At 38.5% G+C, this 21,381-nt stretch overlaps 1 protein-coding gene across 4 annotated transcripts in view; it reads left to right on the forward strand.

Moving 5' to 3' along the window:
• The window catches only part of septin12 (septin 12), a 79,028-nt gene extending 58,377 nt beyond the window's left edge, over positions 1–20,651 (forward strand). For all 4 annotated transcript variants that reach the window (XM_088437169.1, XM_088437172.1, XM_088437170.1 and 1 more), the window contains 9 exons: positions 1,489–1,890; positions 4,033–4,161; positions 7,925–8,006; positions 8,559–8,696; positions 9,379–9,496; positions 9,580–9,675; positions 11,069–11,165; positions 11,836–11,887; positions 16,393–20,651. In XM_088437169.1, the coding sequence (XP_088293295.1) occupies positions 1,489–1,890; positions 4,033–4,161; positions 7,925–8,006; positions 8,559–8,696; positions 9,379–9,496; positions 9,580–9,675; positions 11,069–11,165; positions 11,836–11,887; positions 16,393–16,558 (1,280 nt within the window). In that variant the 3' untranslated portion in view covers positions 16,559–20,651. The remainder of the gene's footprint in view (positions 1–1,488; positions 1,891–4,032; positions 4,162–7,924; positions 8,007–8,558; positions 8,697–9,378; positions 9,497–9,579; positions 9,676–11,068; positions 11,166–11,835; positions 11,888–16,392) is intronic.
• Positions 20,652–21,381: the final 730 nt, after the last annotated feature.

A 21,381-nucleotide genomic window follows, 5' to 3' on the forward strand; every position in this document is an offset into this window, starting at 1 on the left:
TCTGTTTTAATAATCTGTTAGAAATATAAATGCTTGCCTTGTTCTAGCGTTTTTGTTATAATGCTGAGAGCTCGTTGCAGTATTTAAAGGAAACCCAGACTTAAATGTTTCACCCCTACTCTGCCTTGACTTCACCAGGAGATTAACTGTGTTCCGATGGTTGTACAGTTGGATATTTTTAGCTGATTAAATGTTGCAGCTTAAAACTCCAGGGTAGCCTCAGTATGTGTTTGTTTTTATGTGTGTGTGTGTGTGTGTGTGTGTGTGTGTGTGTGTGTGGGGGGGGGGGGGGGGGGGGGGGGGTTGGCACAACACTACAATGGTTACCAGGTTTCTGATTATCAGCTCCTGGATGTAACTAGTCTTTTCAAATACAGGAGTTATATAGAAAAGACCTATAATCTGTAAAAGTCAATTGAGGAAAAATTTGCATCTTTTGTCAAATAAAGATAAATAATGGAGATAATTAATGTGTTGATAACATTCCGCAAACCCACTTAAAACCAGGGATTTGTCTGTATTCAGATTTATCCAGTCACATTCAAATGTTCATGTTTTAGTTGACAAAAATGTGGCCTTTGAACAGTGGTTTGTTTACTTGTTGTAGTCTGTCAGTCATTCTCTCACACATGCTTCAGTCATGCATTTGTAAGCAGACACGCATATGCCCTCAAGTGTCAATCCTCTTACAGCACAGACCAGACTGCAGACACAGACTGTACACAAATACTTGTGATACTTCACTGCTCAGGTAAACTTGGAGGCATTTGTGTGTGTCTGTGCCATATTGAATTTCCTTGTCAAGGGAACAGCGGCATGTTCTTTCTCAATTTTGCTTGCACAGGATGTATGGTATCTCTGTTTCAAGCCCATTTTTGGGTATGGTCAAGCACTTCTAAATTGAATCTCAACACCCCCACCCTTAAAATTTGAGAGCATAGTTGATTAAAATAATCAATGTTTCTTCTCCTCCTTTCGGCTTTTCCCTTCAGGGGTCACCGCAACCAAGCAATGGCCACCATCTAAGACTGAAAGAGGACATGAGGCTAGTTGGAGTGAGAGAGGAGGATTCAGGACATCCTCCTCTCTCACGCCAACTAGGGTGCCTGCAGCTTATAGTCTAAAAAATACAGTGGCCATTATATTATGTTGGTTTCTTAACATTTGTTCTATTCCTCTTTCGCTGTGGCTCAACAGTTTTGAGTTCAAGACAGTGCTTTTTTGTTTGTTTGTTTTAGAATGTACAAAACTCAAATTTGCATTGTTGGGCAATGATCTCAGCACACCTAAACGTCTGATCCTGGAATTGCACCTGATATTTGGTGTGTGGTGTTAAACTGGGTGGTTATAACACCTCTTGAGTTGCTTGTCAGTTTTTGAGACAATTTAAAGTGAATCGAAGGGATAATTTGTCCCATTTGCTCCTTTCAAGTTTTAGATAAAATTCCAGACTTTTATACAACTAACCTCCAGTTCACTCTTTCACAGAAAGCGCTGGAGAGCTGAACCAAGAAGTACCTTCCCTGATGGAGGAGAGAGAGGAGAAGGAGAATGGCGTCATGGGAGAAGAGCAAGTCACAGAGGACAAGAGTGAAGAAATACTAACAAGCACTGTTACGGAGAATTGTGGCAAAGAACCAGAAGCAAACAGTGTGGTGGACCATGCAGAAGTAGATGAGAAGGAAAAGGAGAAAGGAATGGTGGAAGGAGAGCTGAAGAAAGAGGTGGAGTCAGAGATGAAGGTGCAAGTGTGCCAATCTGCGCCAGACGTGCAGATGAGTTTCATCCATGGTAGTGACCTGTTTGGCTATGTAGGCATTGAGGCAGTGCTGGACCAGATGAGACACAAGACCATGAAAGCTGGCTTTGAATTCAACATCATGGTGGTTGGTGAGTTTTAAATCTTAGTACATATTTAATTGTTACTATGATTATTACGGTGGATCTACGCAGATTTTCCGGTCTGGCCTCTCACGATTTATTCGTTCTGTTAATGTTAAAGGGGTTCAAGTAAAATTAATACTTTCATTAAAACCTTTCATTACTTGTTTGCAGAAAACACGATAATTGCGATTTTTACATTACAAATTTTTATTGAATATGTGACTATAAGCAAGTGTAATCAATATTAAAGTCGTCAATAAGAAATGCCAGAATAACTTCGATATTTTAATATTAATCTGATGTTTATATCATCGATTAATTAATGAATCCGATTTTTTTTTCCATCCTTTTACACAATGATTTCGCATTGTTTATACTAAGATGTAATTACTTATTAGGAGCTAATATTTTTTTTTTCCAAAGTAAAAACAAATGTTTGCAAAAGTTTTGATTCAACACAAAGACACTAAGTTTGTTTATTTGGAATACTATGCAAATAATATAAAATTTCCCGTTGAAAGGTCTGAAATTCAAGGATATGGACGATTTTAATTTCAACTCGGTCTTTAACAATAAAGCGATAGTCAAAATCGGACAGGCTGGCCCATCCTATGTCATAGCACGGCACTATCATTGAACTATAAGGCACAGAACATTGGTTTGTTTTTCTTCAAAGAGCTTGAGAAGGCTCTTTTATCCGTGTTTGTTGGTATGAAACTAAAACAGTTAAGATCCTCAATAATTTGAGAGTGTAAAGATTTCTAGAGACTGGTCAAAATCATCACTGGGCTAGAAGGCTTTCAATTAAGACATGCGATGCATCCATATTATCCATATTTCTATCTGAAATAGAATTAGAAACCATTAACAGGCATCCTTATCCCTTGGTTCTTGAGGGTTGGTGTCCTGGATGTTTTATTTGTCTCCCGGCTACACGACACCTGATTCAAAAGATCCACCTTCTGCAGACCATGCTGATTGTCTGATTATATTTGAATCAGGTGTGTTGCAGGTGTGAGACATTCAAAACACCCAAGAAACCGGCCCCTGAGGACCAGGACTGAACACCCCTGCCTTACGCTTAGGCGTGTCTACACATAGGTTCTTACAAACGAGCAGTGTCTCCGTTTTGCCCTATTTGCTACATTTGCTATTTGCCAGGCCTTTTTTTTTTTTTAAATCAAAACCGATTGCTTCAAAACCTCCGGCCAAAGTGGAGATTTCCCCAAGCCTCCGGTTTCGTGGTTGGGTCTAACCAGCTTCATCGCGCTACTCTTTTTCCCACCAAAGATGCGGATACTGGTGACGTCAGAGGCCGAGGTTCTTTCTGATTGGACAGAGTTTGGCAACATAACTGCGCCTAGCGATTTGGCATGCTTGTGCACAAATTTAAAACCACACCATGGGTTTCATATAGACCTGACTTCTTTGAATAAACCAACAACAAAAACGAGGGGGAGACTATGCAGATTTAAGTCATAGTACAAGCAGTAGTACATGAGACAAGGCAATAGTCTACCCATAGCCGGGGTTTTCTGCAAATGGGCGGTAAATGTCTCCAGTTTGCTCCATTGGCTATACATACCTGTCCTGTCATGTGTGGTTGGGGTTTGTGGTCTTCTTTGGGTTTTGTTCATGTTGCTAAGGTCAACTTTCAAGTTTTGTTTCCCTTTGCGTCTGCTTTTGCTGTCAGTGTCTCATTAGTTTGATATTGTCCCCCTGCTTGTTTACCTGCCCTCCTTGTCATCCAATCAGCTTCCCCTGCCTTTCGTCTCTCCATAGCTGTGTCGTGTCTTCTCGTTTCGTTTGTTGTCTATTTAAGTTCCCAGTTTGTATGCGGTTCTTGTCGGGTCATTATTTATTTTCCACGCTGCCTGGTCCTTGTTGCTACATTACCTCCCTGCTGCCTCGCCCGAGCTGACTGGTCGTTACTCTGCTCCTGGTCCTCATTTTCCCCGTTTTGCCCCCACCTGCCTGTAAATTTGTTTCCGTTATGAGTGTTTCTTTTGTGCTTTATATTTTATATATTATATCTTTATAAGAAAGAAAGAAAGAAAGAAAGAAAGAAAGAAAGAAAGAAAGAAAGAAAGAAAGAAAAGTAACCATATATATATTTTTCTCTCTCTCTCTCTCTCTCTCTCTCTGCAGGTCAGAGTGGTTTGGGTAAATCTACGATGGTCAACACTCTCTTCAAATCGAAAGTCAGCAGGAAGTCCTGCACACCAAACTATGAGGAGAAAATCTCCCAAACAGTCAAGCTGCAGTCAGTGAGCCACAGTGAGTGCACACACATACTATTTTACTCTTTCAAAAAAAAAAACTTTTTTTAAAAATTGTGTTGTTTTCCAATTGAACATTATGGCGCTGGGTTCGCATTCTTTGGAATAGCACCTATAAACATTTTCTCCAGCACATGGTTTTCGAAGTCAGTACTGCATGTCACATATGCAGTTCACACACTGAAATATAGAGAACAGGAGCGATCTTGTCAAGAAAGCTTCAGCCATGCAGAATTGTAACCATAACAGCAGACAGTTGAGGTTTAACGACGCATTTAGAAGCCTAGATATGGTCATGGAACTGAGGCGTGCATGGATTCTTCACATGACACCCTCATTTTTCTTTTGCACACTTAAGAGCATTAGTAAGGCATAGTATGAACCGTATGTCACGTTGTTGGAACAAACCTATTTTTCGGTTGAAAATCCTCAGTGCATTTATGAACGAAGAGCGTGAGGAAGTGAGGCTTGCTCCCGCATGACTGGACTCTACAAACGAAAGTATCAGATTCTTTCAACTTGAGGTCGTGTGACGATGATATTTAGCATAATGGTTAGCACGTCCTTCCCCTTAGTGTTCAAATCTTGACCTTACTGTTTCGAGTTGGTGTGTTCTCCATACCCTTATATGGGTTTTGTTGGTGGACTCCTGACTTCCACATTTCAAAAACATGTGTCTTACTGAATATAGACTCAAATTTCCCTATATGTTTGAATGTTGTTTTGTTTAACTACAAATACAAGTACAGTAAAACTCCTCTACAATGAAACCTGCGTATGCAAAAAAATTCCCGTGTGGTAAAAAATTCATGCATTGAAGCCTTTCCGTCTTTTTTACTTCCTCATACAAGGAAAATTCCCCCAGTTGTATCATACAAAATGTTTTTATCTGCATTTGCGTTGCACTAAAATTTACTACGGCAAAAACAAGCCTGCAGGCAAATATAGCTCGGTTTATACTTGATGCGCCGGCATGCCTTTTGCAGCACTGTATACTCGGAGCGGCTTTCCTCCGCAGTCAGACGGTATTCTCTGCATACTATTGGTGGACTCTACAGCATACAAACAACACTACTCTATCACAGGTAGAGAATCCTAGTCGATTCAAACGATCGAAACAGACTCCTCACCGCTCCCCAACGTGGTGCTCGCTAGGAGCTGTTTACGGTTTTTAGATCACAGTATTCCTTTTCAGATGAATCATAAAGGTGTTTTTACTGGCAAACTTTCATAAGCATTAGTTTGTCCGCCATGTTGTCCGTTCGCCAAAAGAATCCGGAAGATACGCGTTGCGGAAAATCTGTTTCGTGTGGACTCTGCACGGAGAAGTGTGGTTGCTGAAATAACGTCATTTTGATGTGTGCAGCCGCACGGAGCTTAAAGAGTCAGTGTGTAAGATTTAAACCATTTTTCATTAAAAAGGAAGAAATTTAATGATTACTTGTGATTCTACTTCTTTTTAATATGGCAGTTCAGATATTATTGCGCTTCTTGTGAATGCATAAAGGAGCATATTACGAATGACTTGAACAGGAGAAGGCAGGAAGCCTGAGCTATCACTACAACAACAACAAAAAGTTATCTTCGTGTCATAAAGTTTTCTTTTTCTGCTGTTTGGCCTACTCGTTTGCCACATGACCTCCCTTGAAAGGTAATGTGGTGTAACAATTAATGTGGTGTTTTTGTAGCGCTTGGAATGATTTACATGTAAAACATGATTCATAAAATGACAAAAATCATGACACGAATGCCACCCCGGTGCAGATTGATCTTAAAAATTGAAATATAATGAAAGTAAGGTGTTTCAAAAGCGATATGCAATATGCAGTGAGCCCCCAGTTTCTGAGATTAATTCGTTCCGCAGTTGGGATCGGAACGCAAATTCGCCCAATGGCGGGCAATCCAAACCTATGTTAATTAGCTAATGTGTTTAAAACCCCTGGTAAAAACATAAAAATTGTATATACATATTAAAAATTGGTATCAAAATAGTATGGTGAGTGCTACTTATATATAATATACATGCATACAATTAAATAACATCATAAATATATTAAGGATTTATTTACCTTTGAGTGACGCTTGTTATGGCCATATTCCCTAGTAAGGATAGCCTAGGCTAGGCTAGCTTAATTTTCTTCGTATTTCTTGATTATCTCCAGCTTCCTATCCATATAAATCATCTTCTTACTTCTCTCTTTAACATCAAAGGCAATCTTGGGACTCATGGATAACCAATTCAAGTTTGATTTAAACACTAAAATGCATAATAAATACTATATTGAAAGCACTCTCATACGAGATCAAGTCTTAAGGCAGCCACCTTTGTGACCCAGTGCGCCGACCAATAGCAGACCAGCATCTACGTGACCCCATCACGCTGACCAATAGTAGACCAGTATCTATTTGGGAGTCGGGACGCCGACCAATAGTAGACCAGCAATGTAGTGACATGTTGCATCAGAGGCAGTTTGACACCAACAGAAAACAAGAGCAATTATCTAAAAACTCAACAAGAGGGAGGCAAAACAACAAACACAACCAACCCCACAGGTCATGACATTTGTTGATGTAAATTGTAAAGTGGGATAAATGCCTTAAAGAGGGGACGAAAAAACTCAGCATTCCACATCGTAACGTGAAAAAAATGTAAGCCAGGGATGCCATAACCCGGGGTTCACTGTATTGGAAACTGAACGTTGTGTTGCAATACGCGTCTTGCGTCAATTTGTATCGCAATATATCCGCCCAGCACTACTACTACTGCTAATAATAATAATAATAATGTCTTATTATTATTTCAAACCTAGTAAGGACAAGTCTTTCTAAAACTTTTCTAGTAGGAGTGTTTGAAACTGATGCATTTGTTTTATAGTTCCCTGCATTTCCACTTTTGACAAGATTCTGTACAGCTTCAGGGACAAAATGAGAGCCATTTACAGACTTATTATTCTAGCTTGCTGCTCTACTTTGTAAATTCTGATGTTGGAAACAGCAAGCTTCGTGTCTCGAATTACATATCAGAAGGTAATGAATCTAAGCATTCCCACAAATCAGGTGCAGTTTTAGGCCAGGTTCTATAAAACCAGAAGATTTTTCGGAAGTGAAACAGCAGTTGCGAAAAAGTGTCCCTCCAGCAACTGTAAAGTCCATTAGAAATGTAGTTTACTTAAGAGTGTGTGTGATGGATGGGAAATGACAAATCATTAGATCACATCATGCCAATAGCTTAAATCTGTTTATGTCGTTTGCTCCTGCTCGGTGGCTATATGCTTGTCCCTGTGATGACAGTCAATCTCAGGCAAACACTTGTACTTGTTGCTGTTCTTGGAGGTGTTTCGACCTGTGAAATTACTTTATGTACTGTACTTTTGACTTGCGGACTCGTCTAGACAGTGCATGCGGTGCTTTATTGCAGGTTAGTGAAAATCGTAATGATTCAGGTACCAGATGTTTGCTCCTCTGCATCCGCTGAATTGAGATTCCTCTGTGCTTACTCATCAAATGATAGCCTTTGCTCCTCTGCTCATCATCCATCCAACATGGACATGTGGTCATGCATGTGAACGCACATGATACAAACGGATAAGTTGTTGTTGTTTTGTTGTTGTTGTTGTTTTTTGACAATGCTGCACAGTGATTGTTTTTCCTTTAGCAGAACTGAGCCATCAACACTCAATCAAAACAAAACAAAACTACAGTATCGCTATGTTGTTAGATTTTTGTGCTTTAAAGTCTTGTTATTGTGCATTTTTTTCTAGTGATTGAAGAGAAAGGGGTGAAGATGAAGCTGACAGTCATTGACACTCCGGGTTTTGGAGACCAGATCAACAATGAGAATTGGTATGCTGCTGAGGCCATGAAGAATACACAGAAACACATATGTGATGTGTTTTCATGAAAAGGGGCTTATATCTTTGAAAATGAAAAAATATTCATATTTGGGGTGGGAATCTTTGGCTGTCTCACGATTTGATTTGATTCGATTTTGGGGTCCCCAATTCATCTCCGGAGATGGTTTTTGTATAAATCCAAAAATGGACATTTCTGCAGAAAATTATTATTTTTTTGCCGATGATTCAAAATGAATATCTCTGATATACACCTGGTTTTGTCAAAACACATCACATATATGAAGAGAGTGTTTTAGAAATTATATTTGGATCCATTTACAGACCAAAATGTGGTAATGACAGGTCACAAGGAGCTAACCAGTTTGGGCAATTGTGTGTGTGTGTGTGTGTGTGTGTTTTTTCCTTGAACAAAGCAATGTAATTTCTGATTGGAAGTAGCGGTTTTGATCTTAAATCATTTTGAATTGTAGACTCTTTTTTTTTTTTTTTTTTTTTTTACGGAGTTGCTTATCTACATTGTTTTTTCCTCTCTTCTCTCAAGTTGGGAGCCCATTGTGAAGTACATCAATGAGCAATATGAGAAATATCTGCGAGAAGAGCTTCATGTCAACCGTAAGAGGAGAATACCTGACACCAGAGTTCACTGCTGCATCTACTTCCTGGCAGCAACAGGACACAGGTAAAAACACTACAGTACACTCAAATAAACACAACATATTTATTTTTAATGCTTCTTTTCTTGTTTCTTTCCAAAAAGTCATGGTTACAGAGTGTGTGTGTACATTGTGATGGAAAATAGCTACCGCCTTCCAGAAAATTTCAATACATGTTTTCTTTCAATCCTTTCCAGTATTTGACACTGAAAAATTACAACATGCTGTACAGTTAATATTACTTACTTGTTAAGTATTACAAGAAATGCAAACTATAACCCCTAGGAACTGTAAATGGTCCCCACTGAAAGAAATTAATATAACATGCAGGGTGGCTAGGTGGAAGAGTGGTTAGGATGTCCGCCTCATAGTTCAGAGTCCTGAGTTCAATTACAGCTGGTTCTGGCCTTCCTGTGTGGAGTTTGCATTTTTTCGCCGAGCCCCCTTAGGTTCTCTTCGGGCACTCCGGCTTCCTTCCACCTACCGCCGGAGGTCAGCTGGGATAGGCACTAGCAAGCCAACGACCCTAGTGAGGAAAAGAGACTCTAGGAAATGGACTGATGAATGTAATTCATAAAATACCAATACCGAATCAGTAATGCATTGATCTCACAATAAAGTAAACTTTTTTATTGCGTTGTTGTGCTTTTCTTGCTTGTCCTTGTCCACTCGCTATCCAAACTGACCAACGATGCACTGTGTGTCCAGATTACGCCCCATCGATGTGGAGTTCATGAAGAGATTGGGAAAAATAGTAAGCATTGTGCCTGTCATTGCCAAGGCTGACACCCTCACCATTGAGGAACGACAAGAGTTCAAGGAGAGGGTGAGGACACATACAGTATACAGCACACATCCGTGTATCGGATCCTCAAGTTAACCTGTGTTTTACCTTTGTATCACTAACAGATAAGGCAAGACTTAGCAGGCAACGGGATTCGTGTGTATCCCCAGAAAGAGTATGATGAGGATCCAGAGGAGCGCTTTCTGAATGACAGAATCAGGGTAGGAGCCGAAACCCTGTTCTTACTTGGTCAACACAAAGGAGGAACTTTGTTTGTAGTGAATTCTTTGTACGGTGCCAAGGGTTCAGACAAGGTTTTTCATCGAGAAAAACCTAATTTACTGCATAAGTGTTTAAACCATCCATTCGAAAGAAACAATCTTACTCACAGTTAAACACATTTTGAGTTCTTGTGCCCATCTTTTCATCTTAAATGATTTAACAGATGTAAATAAAAATTGAGTGAATGGAATCAACACTATCCCAAAAGACTTATGGCTTCAGTATTTCGTATTTCCTCAATGTTTGCTAAAAACCGTATATCTCAATTTTTTTCCTCATTTTCAACCCCCATATTGAGAGGGTGGTAAACTTATACCCGCATAATTCAAAACCAGTCCAATTTTTTCCACATATCTGTGTTTGAATAACACTAATTTCAATGTGAAATAACTAACATCATGTCATTTACAAGGCTTAAAAGTATTATATGTACCTCTAATTTCATATAGTATGCATCCGTTTGTAGTATGCATTCCGAGTGTTTGCACTTTCAAATGCACTTTTGTCAAGCGCTGCTTTATTGGCTCTTTGTTGTCAACAATGATGCAGTGTGGATAATTTTTCCAAAGGACTTTGACCCATTATGAAAAGGAAAAGAGCGCTTGAGACTTGTCCGCTCAAGACAGAAATGCAAGAGCAGTGGCATGGTTCGCATAGATGTCAGTGGATGGGAGGAGAAACACACCAAAGAGCAATTGATCAACGCTCTGATCTCACCACAGTTGTCAGTTGGGTAAAGAAGGCTTCAGCAAAGCATTTCTGGAGACCTCAATTTCAAACAAATTGGACAGGTCCGAAGATGACTACCCGTCGAAGAGTAACAAGGGTGTTTGCACAAATGATAAGCAGGAAAGCGAGGCTATCGGGATTTTAAATGGAAGTAGCCATTTGGTGTGTCTGTTAGTGATGGTGACGTTAAGGACTTTAATTCTAAATTTATATTCAGCTATGTCAAAAAAATAAATCATTGAAACTTTAAATCGTTTTATTGTTGCAACATTAATTTCAGCATTTGCGTATACATTGCCTCGCACGGGTGGGGGTGGGGCTTATGCATGAGGCTTGACTTCTCCACGGAGAAATACAGTAAATGAGTTTTGTTAATGCAATTAGTCAACCAGAGCTCCCAAACATGACTAGAATTAGTGTCATGAGAATCATCTCATTGACTATTATTGCTTGTTCTTCAAATGAGATATGCTCATATATATATATATATATATATATATATATATATATATATATATATATATATATATATATATATATATATATATATATTTTTTTTTTTTTTTTTTTTTTTTTTATTATTTTTTATTTTTTACCCCCCAGGAAAGCATTCCCTTTGCAGTGGTGGGGACTGACAAGGAGCACCAGGTGAACGGAAATAAAGTGCTGGGCCGTAAAACCAAGTGGGGAATTATTGAAGGTGAGGAGTGGGGAAAAAAATTACTGTACTGCTTCCTGACACTAGGTGCCAACCATTTTGCATAGTTCAATTTGATGTCTAAAGAACCTTTTCATTGCATATCAAGATTCACAATAATTGTAGTGGTCGCATTACATTAAATGCTCAAACACATAACAGTCATGTAGCCTGTTTTCTTCACTACAGTGATGTATTCTTGAAATGCATGTTAACCATGAACTAGTCCTGCAGTTTTATTCATAAAAAATCATTTAGGCTCTCTGGTCCAAAGCAGGGTTATTTGAGGAACGTAATGATTCACTATCATTATACAGTATAAACTTATGAAAGTCATCTGCCCAGCCTAGGAATGAGCTTTCAACAAAACCATGGCGATAATTATTATAAAAAATCTGATTTTGCTTGTCGTGAGTGAAAAAGGTCACAGCACAAGTGGCATTGTTCAATTAGGCCTGGTGTCCAGCAACATTTAAGGCTACTTGCTCACAGTCAGGCAAGCAAAAGAATGACTATGTCATGTAATCTCACATTTCATAGTGAGGCACACACACCAAATTGAACTCTTAGCTTTTCCTTATACTTGTAAATGACTTTTGAGATGTTGCTATAATACAATATTCTTTGCTAAAATTTTAAACAAATGAGCTTATTTGTGTCCCTCTTTTTTTAGTTGAAAACGTGGCACACTGCGAGTTTGCCAACCTACGAGATCTGCTTATCAGGTGAGCTTGTCTTCTATGAGTGTAAAATTGTATTTATTCTTTTTTTCCCTATTGAGCTGGGATGCCTGTTTTTAAAATGATCAGGGAAAGTCTTAGGGTTAAGACTATAGTGGTATCTCTACTTATAATCGCCTCTTCTTATCAGGATATGAAACGCCTTGGCAGAAAAATATTGTCTCTAGTAACGAGAGAAAATTCAAGATAGGAAAGCGACATTGTTGGCGTATAATATGAGACATGAGACACCAGTGCTCGCCCCAACAAGATTGTAATGCAATACGTTATTAGAACCTGTGGTACCTACCGTATTTGTTGTAGTTTGTGATGCATTTTTATCATTTGTTATCATGCCGGCTTGCCCACAAACGAGACAATAGTTTTTTGCACCAATGTTTACTTTAGTCTACCACTTTTCAGCTTTACTCGTTTAATCCACACTTCCCACCAACAATTTACACTGTAGAACTAAGTAAACTTACGTTCTCAAAATAATCCAAAACTAAAAATCGTGGACCCCCACGTATGAAATTAATTCGTTTCGGAGTTTGAATCTTAAGGCAAAATCGTCGAATGGCGGACTATAGAAACCTATGGTAATTGTCAACTACTACAATTAATATGATTACTGGTAATTTAAAGGTTTAGGAGTGTTTTTTTTGTTTTGTTTTTTTTATCTTTAAATGATATATTTTAATTATTATGCACTCATGTAATACATATCTGTTACCGATTTTGATGCATTTTTACAATTTAATATTATTAATTTAAAGGGTTTAGGAGCATTTGGGGGGGCTAGGAAAGGATTAAGCTATTTATGTAAAAAGCTGCTCTACTCATGAAAGATCCATGTTACGTAATTACTTCCGGAACTAATTAATTTGTAAGTAGAGGTACCTCTGTACTTGATTGGGTGTTATGGTCAATTGCAACCCTTCAAATGTCTGTAGCTATGTAGTAAATATTTTATAGCAAGAGTCTTTTTCTCAACTGGGTTTAGGACCTCTAGTGGCTGGTGGCTTTCCAATCCACACCATGAGCATGCACTGTAGTTGTTCGCCTCTTAAATGGAAGTGTTTAAAGCTTAGAAGCTGCCAATTGATTTGAACTTAATGATTGAAGTCATTAGGCTCACTTCCGAGTGTCAGAGTCTTAATTAATGAGTCACAATTCAGCTGTGGTGTTGTTAACAGCTAATTTGGGCACAGATCACCAGGGATTATCACTTACAAAAGAGCCTGTCCGTTCTCTGTTTAACTGCAATGTAAGGGAACGAGTATGCCTCTGGTGTACACCTCTGATTACAATTTACATCTCATTTAGTACACAATACTTAAGATGTTGTTGCATACTAGTGTTACAGTTTGATCCTAAAATTGGTGCATGTGCCCTCCAAAAAACTGCAGTCAGGCTGAGGTAATGTTGAAATGGTGAACCAGCTGTTAACCGTTGCAAAGGAAACTTAGGTAACGTTCAGCTCCATATTGGCATCGTAAGCAGGGATTCTCAAACTTTTTGGAATCAGGGACAGCTTTTAGAAAGTTAATTTTCCGAGGACCCTCATTGCAAATGTTTGCAGTAACACAAGCAAAACAAAATTATTGAAGCCAAACATTAGTGCCCTTTTATTTCAGCAAAATTTCAATTTTACAACAATTACATGTGTTACTTCTCAACAATACTGAAGTTTAGAAAATAAAAATTGCAAATTGCACGCCTCTTTATAACAAAGCCGGTCAATTTCCCCCATAAAGATTGCTGCCAATTATTTTGTCAAAAGCAGCATTATAAAATAAAATGCAGCTTTAGCTTTGGTGGCTTCATTGCCTCATTAGCAAGCAATTGTAGAAACAAAACACATTTTGACAAATTCAAAAATTATTGCATTTTTAAAAATACATGAAACTGGTTGAATTGGTTGTTTTATTGAAGTCATGAATACTTTCACAATTTAATATCAAATTAAATGAAATGAACACAAAATATAGTTTTTTTTTAAATTAATAACCCAATGTTCTGTCCTCTCTAGATGTTCCAATGGCTTCTATCTAGGTAGACAGACAGCAAACAGTAAATGAGTGTAGCTCTTCTTTCATTTAGTTGTGTCAGTAAAACAGCTCTCACTCAATTATTTTGTAAAACTGTAAAAATATACCAAACATAGCTAGGGTAAGTCCCATATGCAAAACTTATATTAATTTAAATATACTCAATCTCACTAAATCTTACTAAACCTCAAATTGCGTAGATTAAATTACTTGTATAACAGAATTACAATTGATAATTCATTTCAATACAAAACGTTATTTGATGCAAACAAGTATGATTATCAATGCAAAACATTTGCATAAACTAACATTTACCAAAAGGAAATACCTAACACAAACGAAAATGCAAACTAGCTGAACACATACAAGGTAACACGAAATAACATCCTGATTGCTGAAGATAAAAACTGACATTAGCGAGAATGTTATCTCCAGCCACAAGTTGCATCAACAAATAACTCAATTGGGGCATATTAGCATAAATGACAACATTCCAACAAAGAAAACACAACTCACACACACTCGTGGACCAGATCTCACAAATAGATGAAGCAACGCATGCGTACCAACAGAAACTGCCCCCAACTGAAGCCCACCCTTCCCCACCATAAATTGCACTATCAATAAGCCAAACAAGGCACAAATCTGTAAATGTTAAAAGATAAGCTAAATCACTTACAAAACACCAAAATTATCATACAAACCTCCTGTGGTCAGGCCACTGACTCAGTTGGTCTGCGGACCCCACTTGAGCTCCTTTCACATCAAACAGTCCATGGACTATGAGTTCCTGATCACGGAGGTTTTAGGTCTGAAGTTGCTTATCCGTGGCCCACAAGTTTGCGTTCATACCGAGGGACAGCGGAAAGGGTAGTTTATTGAACTTGGACTAATGACGTGAGGCGGGGGGGAGGATTTGCACTCCCCCTCCTGTCACTAAAGAATGACAAGCAGGATGATGAACAAAAGAACGTGCCACACACTGCATGAGAATGGAGCCTAATCAGCTTTCTCTTTTTTTGCAGTTCTCTTAGCTTGATACAAATAAATTCATATACATTATTCGAGCTGTGCAATCGAAGGAGGAAGCACAAGAGGACCAATGCATAGTCAAGTCTCATCTTTTAGTTTTTTTCCCCCTTTCACATCACTTACCTTACCACACCGCTCCCTCTGTTTCTCGCCCACGTCGCTCAAATGCTTTAACTAAGAACACATCCATTCAAACAGAAAACATATGTAGATAAATGAAAACCCCATACATACGAAACAACATGTTACACAATCAATCAACAAAACTATGAGTCACTGGCGGACCAAGCACTTCCCCACTTCCACCGAGTGCTTTGTGACTGGAAGGCAGCTAAAAGTACATGATGAATAGGACCATCTGCACTAACAACAATCGGCTGGGGTGGCTGTGTGTTCTTTTCGGGACCTTGCATCGTAGAGAGCTTGCCAGAGGACACGAAGATGCTCGGCTAAGGCTTGGCGCTGGCGGGAATGATTTCCGTGTCCCCTTCGCATGTGCTTTGAGATGCAGAGCTTTCAAGGCAGTGCAATCAGGGTTTTCCGTGATCCAACGCCACTTTGCTTCAACAACGAGAAATAGAAGGGGGGCCAAGTTGTTGATGCCTGCCTTCTGGCTGGCATTTCAGCGTCTCTCGGCATGTTGTTTACAATAAAAAAAAAAAAACTATAAAAAGAATACACGGACTGAGCACCAAATCGAGCGGATTTCAGATCCAGACTGCCTGGAAGTAATTCCCCTTCAGTTGGTGTCCTGTTCAAGTGTTGTTTTATATATTTATTTTTTTTATAGCTCCGCATAACAAACGCACTAGCTAATGGTGGGCATTCCGGTCATCGACTCGCCTTTTCTCATAGCTTAAGCAAATTGGAGTTGGATGTCCACTTCTCCATCAATGCACACCAGAGTCTGTTCCAGAGCACCCATGTACCTATCAATTTTCTCTCCTTCCACTATTTCCAAATATGCCACTGTGTAAACAAAGCGTAATGGCGGCTGTTGATACCGAAACAATACACCCCCAAGTTCAACCAACCAATCAGCGTTAGCTACCACAAGTTAGCACAGCACACTCTCATTGAGCTACCGTGGTACGGAGGCTCGACCCTAGTCCCGACTAGGCGCTCAGAGGGTTCAGGGTTGAGGCTTAGCGGAACCTTCCGTACTCGGGATGTTTTTTGGTTATGAAGGGAAAGGGGAACTCAAGCTACCAGGGTACAGCGGAAGAGTTCCTGCAGTGTGAAATGAGCTTTGAAGAACCACTGCTGAGTTCCCTACCTTTGCGTTAGCATATGTGTCAAATAATCTATTTTGTTGTGTGTTGCGAAAGAAATTGTGTGTTTGGAGTGGAAAAAGATTATTTGAGAAAGAAATATTTGAGGATGTAAAGCAATATTCAGTGATTCTCTTATTTTGCTCTTCCTTTGAAGGTCTCACTTGCAGGACCTGAAAGACGTGACACACAACATACACTATGAAACATACCGTGTACGACGGCTGAACGAGAGCAACATCAATTTCATCGAACAAGGACTTTCTTCTTGGCCCCTGGAAAATGGAACTCCTGACAAATGTGAATCAGATAGCCACCTCTGATGCCTTTGTCAGCCTCAGTCAAGCTCCTGGGAATATTCTATCCCTTTATTCAAAATGAGAGCCGGGACAAGACAGCAGGATATCTGATTTTCTCGGTTGTTAATGTTGATCACCACAGTGAGCAACCATTGCATTGTTAAATGAACAATTTGATGGGAGACAAAAAATGCAAATATTTTTTTAATGGGACATTTTATATTTTCCAGTCTTATGGTTGGGTATACAGGCAAAATCAGGGCGGTTTCGAGAGCAATACAAAGATAGTAAAACAAGTCTATCCGAACTGAGAGAAGCACCTGTGGCCAAACCCAAACTGTGGCAAGGTTTTTATTTTCTGGACCTGAATTTTCCATCTTTGAAGGTCAGAACATCATATGTTAATTACCATCCCAAGCCTTAAATGCAGAAAATTAACTGCAAATACTTCTAATTCCTACTGTGGATCCTGTTTATAACCGGCCTTGTATGAGTCAAGCTGTCCAACATGTTGAAATATACTTGTATATAGACAAGACAAGCATTGTATTCTAATTTGGACCTCAAATAATGCTATACATAACTATCTAGAGAAATAAAATAGGTGATGGGATTTGCTGAAAGACATATAATTGACTGAAATGAGAAATAAACTAAATGAAATAGGTGATGGGATTTGCAGAACAACATGCATAAATGTCTGCTGAGTACCTCAGCTACCCTCTCATTTTGCTTACAGTTCATGTAAACCTTCATGTGGTCCATGGGAAGTAGCATTTTGGGTATAAGTATTAGAGCCTCTGCACCTTTTCAATATCCTTGAAGTTCACCTTAAAATGTTCAACGGTTTTGTCTGAAAAAGACTAAGGTTGGGAAATAAAGCCAAACAGCTTACATTTTAATAATGATAAGGAATTTGATTCTCACAAATACTGTTTAAATTCTACTGTGTCTGTTGGTCACATTTGTGCTGTGATTCTTGAGGCGGGTTACATTCTGTCTTTTAAAAAGACCAATACATGAAATATATTCCAATTAAGCATTTTGTAATGGCAAATTTGTCCAATGTCTTTGCCCCCCCCCCCCCCCCCCCACACACACACACACACACACACACACACACACACACACTCTAACTCATTCTCTCAAAATTTAAATTGCTTAAATTGAGCATACTTTAGTTAGCTTCTCAGCATCAGGTCTGCTTGACTACTTGACTAGTGTTTGATACATTTGTGTGATAAAAAAAGCCTTTCACTGAGTTGTGTGGGGCAATTTGGAGCAGATTTAGAGTTAAAATGTGTTAAAGCATATAAGAACCTTAAATTGGATATGTGTCACATAGGCTGCCTATAGTGTTGCTGGTGTTTTTTTGTTTGTTTGTTTTGTTTAGTTTGTTTAGTTTTTTGTTTTGTTTTTTTGCCTTCCTTGTATGCCATGAGACAAATCAGAGGCCGTGCTGCATGTTACATACTCTACACCACAGGTGTCAAACCCCAGTCCTAGAGGGCCAGTTTCCTGCATGTTTTCCAGTTTTCATCCTCCACACACCTGATTTGAATAATTAGTTTATTAGCAAGCTCTGCACTAGCTTAAAAATGATCCTAATTATTTGAATCAGGTGTGTTGAGGAGAGAAAACCAGAAAACATTCAGGATACCTGCCTTCCAGGACTGGAGTTTGACACCTGTAGTGCACACTATGGTGTCCCTAAAGTGTAGTGATGAGACTGATTATCTTACAGTGGGCCCCCGGTTTACGAGATTAATCCATTCTGCGGATGGGATCCTAACGGGCGGGCAATCCAAACCTACTGTATGTTAATTAGCTAATGCATGTAAAACCCCAAGTAAAAGCATAAAATTTGTATATACATATTAAAAATTGGTATCAAAATAGTATAGTAAGTGCTACTTATACATAATATGCATGCATACAATTAAATAACATCATAAATAAAAAATGTATAAAGGATTTATTTACCTTTGAGTGACGCTTGTTATGGCCATATTCCCTAGTAAGGGTAGCCTAGGCTAGGCTATCTTAGCTTTCTCCGTATTTCTGGATTATCTCCAACCTTGTTTCCATATACATCATCTTCTTACTTCTCTCTTTAACATCACTAGCAATCTTGGGATTCATGGATAACCAATTCAAGTCTCAATTAAGAACTAAAATGCATAAAAAATACGATATTGAAAGCACTCTCACACGAGATCAAGTCTTTAGGCAGCCATTGGTGACCCCATTCGCCGACCAATAGCGGACCAGCATTTTCGTGACCCCATCACACTGACCAATAGTAGGCCAGTATCTTAGGAAGTCGAGACGTCAACCAATATCAGACCAGCATTGTAATGACGCGTTGCAGTGGAGGCAGTTTGACACCAACAGAAAATAAGAGCAATTACCTAAAAACACCTCAAGAGGGAGGCAAAACAACAAACACAACCAGCCCCATCGTTGTTGATGTTAATCGTAAAGCGGGATAAATGCTTTAAAGAAGGGAAGAAAAAACTCTGTATTCCACATCGTAACATGAATAAAACATAAGCCAGGGACGCCGTAACCCAGAGGTCCACTGTATAGCTAATGATGCATTCCAACAATAATTGAGGATTTCATTAATTCCCTGATTACCACATACCCCTCACAGTTCAAAGGTTGTGGGTTCAGTTCTGCCTCTGGCCTTTTTGTATGGAGTTTGCATTGGCCCCGTGCCTGTGTGGGCTTTCTGGTCTGCTTTTTGGTCAGAACTATGACACGTTACTGTTTTAAGTAAATTTAATTTTGAAATAACAGTATGATGGCTACATTCATGTGATCTTTTATCAGCTCACTTTACTAATGATCACTGCATCTCACTGCTGTTATTGGCCTACCATGATGAGTTAGAAATAAAATCAGAGCTATAATTCTGTTGAACTGCAAACTGTATGTATTTCACTATTCTTTGTCATTCTGGTTCTGTCTTGTTGTTCAACACTGTTATTTTTGTTTAGGTGTTAATGATTTGATCCAAGGAAAGCTATGTCTGCTTTTACGTAATTGTCCGCTGAACTCTGCTGTTTGATGCTAACCTAAGATGATACACACATTTCCAAACTATTGGGTCATCCATGTGTGCCTTAACATCATCACATCATGTGTTTGAAAAAAAAAAAAAAAAAGAGTTACATCCAGCATGTTGAAGTATTTAAGAGTTTTAATTCAATCTGACCAATAATTAGTTCCCAACATCTACGGTATGCAAATAGTTATATTTGAGTTAAATGTCATGCTTGTCCTTTGCTTGTTCTACATTTTCAAATAATTGAAACATGTTTTAAGACTAAATTATTTTTTTTAGAGAAATTCTTCGGGGGTATAACCTATAGCAAAGAATATAAAATATATTAAACAAGCTGAACAGCTTGAAATGAAAAAAAAATACTACAACTGTAGTTCTCAGTCTTTCGTTTGAATGTTTTTGCTAAGATTATTTAGGGGCATTTTGCTTTGTGACACATGGGTTGATGGCATGCTCTTTTAAAATGTGTGAAACTTGGTGCATGAATATCTGAACATAATCAGGAAAAATTAGCTCAGTTATTTCAAATTCAGTTTGTCATTTCGAGTACCGGAAAATCAGTTTGTAGTTTGCAATTTGAGATCTCAAAATATTCCTGCAATAAATTAGTAAACTTTCTAAAATGTTAAACAATACCATTAATGTTGAGATGGTGAGAATTGCTTTGCTGACTTTCCAGGGATACAGTACATCAAGGTTAAAATATATTCTTATTGGAGATTATTTTGAGTCACCTGATTCGCTTCATTACTAGTTAGAATGAGACTTCATGCAAATAATTAGTATTTGATTTCATCATGGACAAAGACAAGGATCAAGTGCATTGGAACCATGAAATCCTTTGTTGCTTCATTATCCCATTAACCCTCCCAATTTCACGTTTTCTCATCAGCCCTGTATCTGAAACCTTGTGTACCAAACTCCTTCCTCTTGTGTTTATACTCAGCATTTAAACACTTTCCATTTGGTTGTTTATGTATTCACGAGTAGTAATAATACACATGTTAACACTGTTGATTTACTATTAAATATTTGACACTTTCCAAAGCATAGTGTGAAGTCTTTATGATTGGCCCACGTTTTCCTTGTACAACACAAATTTCCACAGCAATGCAGTTTCTAGTGAAAGGCATAATGTTACAATATTGGCCTTTAATGAAGTAAAAATATGCAGTAGGAACGTCTACCGTTTAAATTAAGTACATAAGCCTAAAAGTCTAAATTAACTAGCCCTCCATACAGTAAAGGGTGCATATGTGTGTGTGCGGTCAAGACTAGACTGCAATGGGCAGTTATGTCTACTGGGAGTTATTATCATGCTTTACATGAAATTTAACCTCTACAGGTCCATTCATCCAATCATCCAATATTAACTGCTTGAACGACCCTTGTAGATGACTGTTCCATTAAAACTGTCACATTAGTCTAAATGTCTTTGTCATATACACTAGAATAAAAAAACAAGGTTTCTGAACTTGAATTGACTAAATAATGCCTTTTACTAGGACACATAAAAACGATCTTGCATTTCCTGGCTAAGAGAAAATCCGAGTGAGCTTTGCGATGTGCCCATTTGAAATCACATCTTTGCCAACAGAGTCATGCCAGAACGTTTTACTATCCACAAGCAATTTCTTTATGTAAATCATATTCAAAAAGCAAAACACCAAAAAAATCTCCTAACACTTAATTCCTAACTTGTTTTACTTAAGGACTGTACAATAATCCCGCTGAGCAAGATTGTGTACAGTATGCATTTCAGTTCATGAAACCATAA

The sequence above is a fragment of the Hippichthys cyanospilos genome, chromosome 16 (assembly GCF_059441005.1).
Source record: "Hippichthys cyanospilos isolate Australia breed blue-spotted pipefish chromosome 16, RoL_Hcya_1.0, whole genome shotgun sequence".
NCBI lineage: Eukaryota > Metazoa > Chordata > Actinopteri > Syngnathiformes > Syngnathidae > Hippichthys > Hippichthys cyanospilos.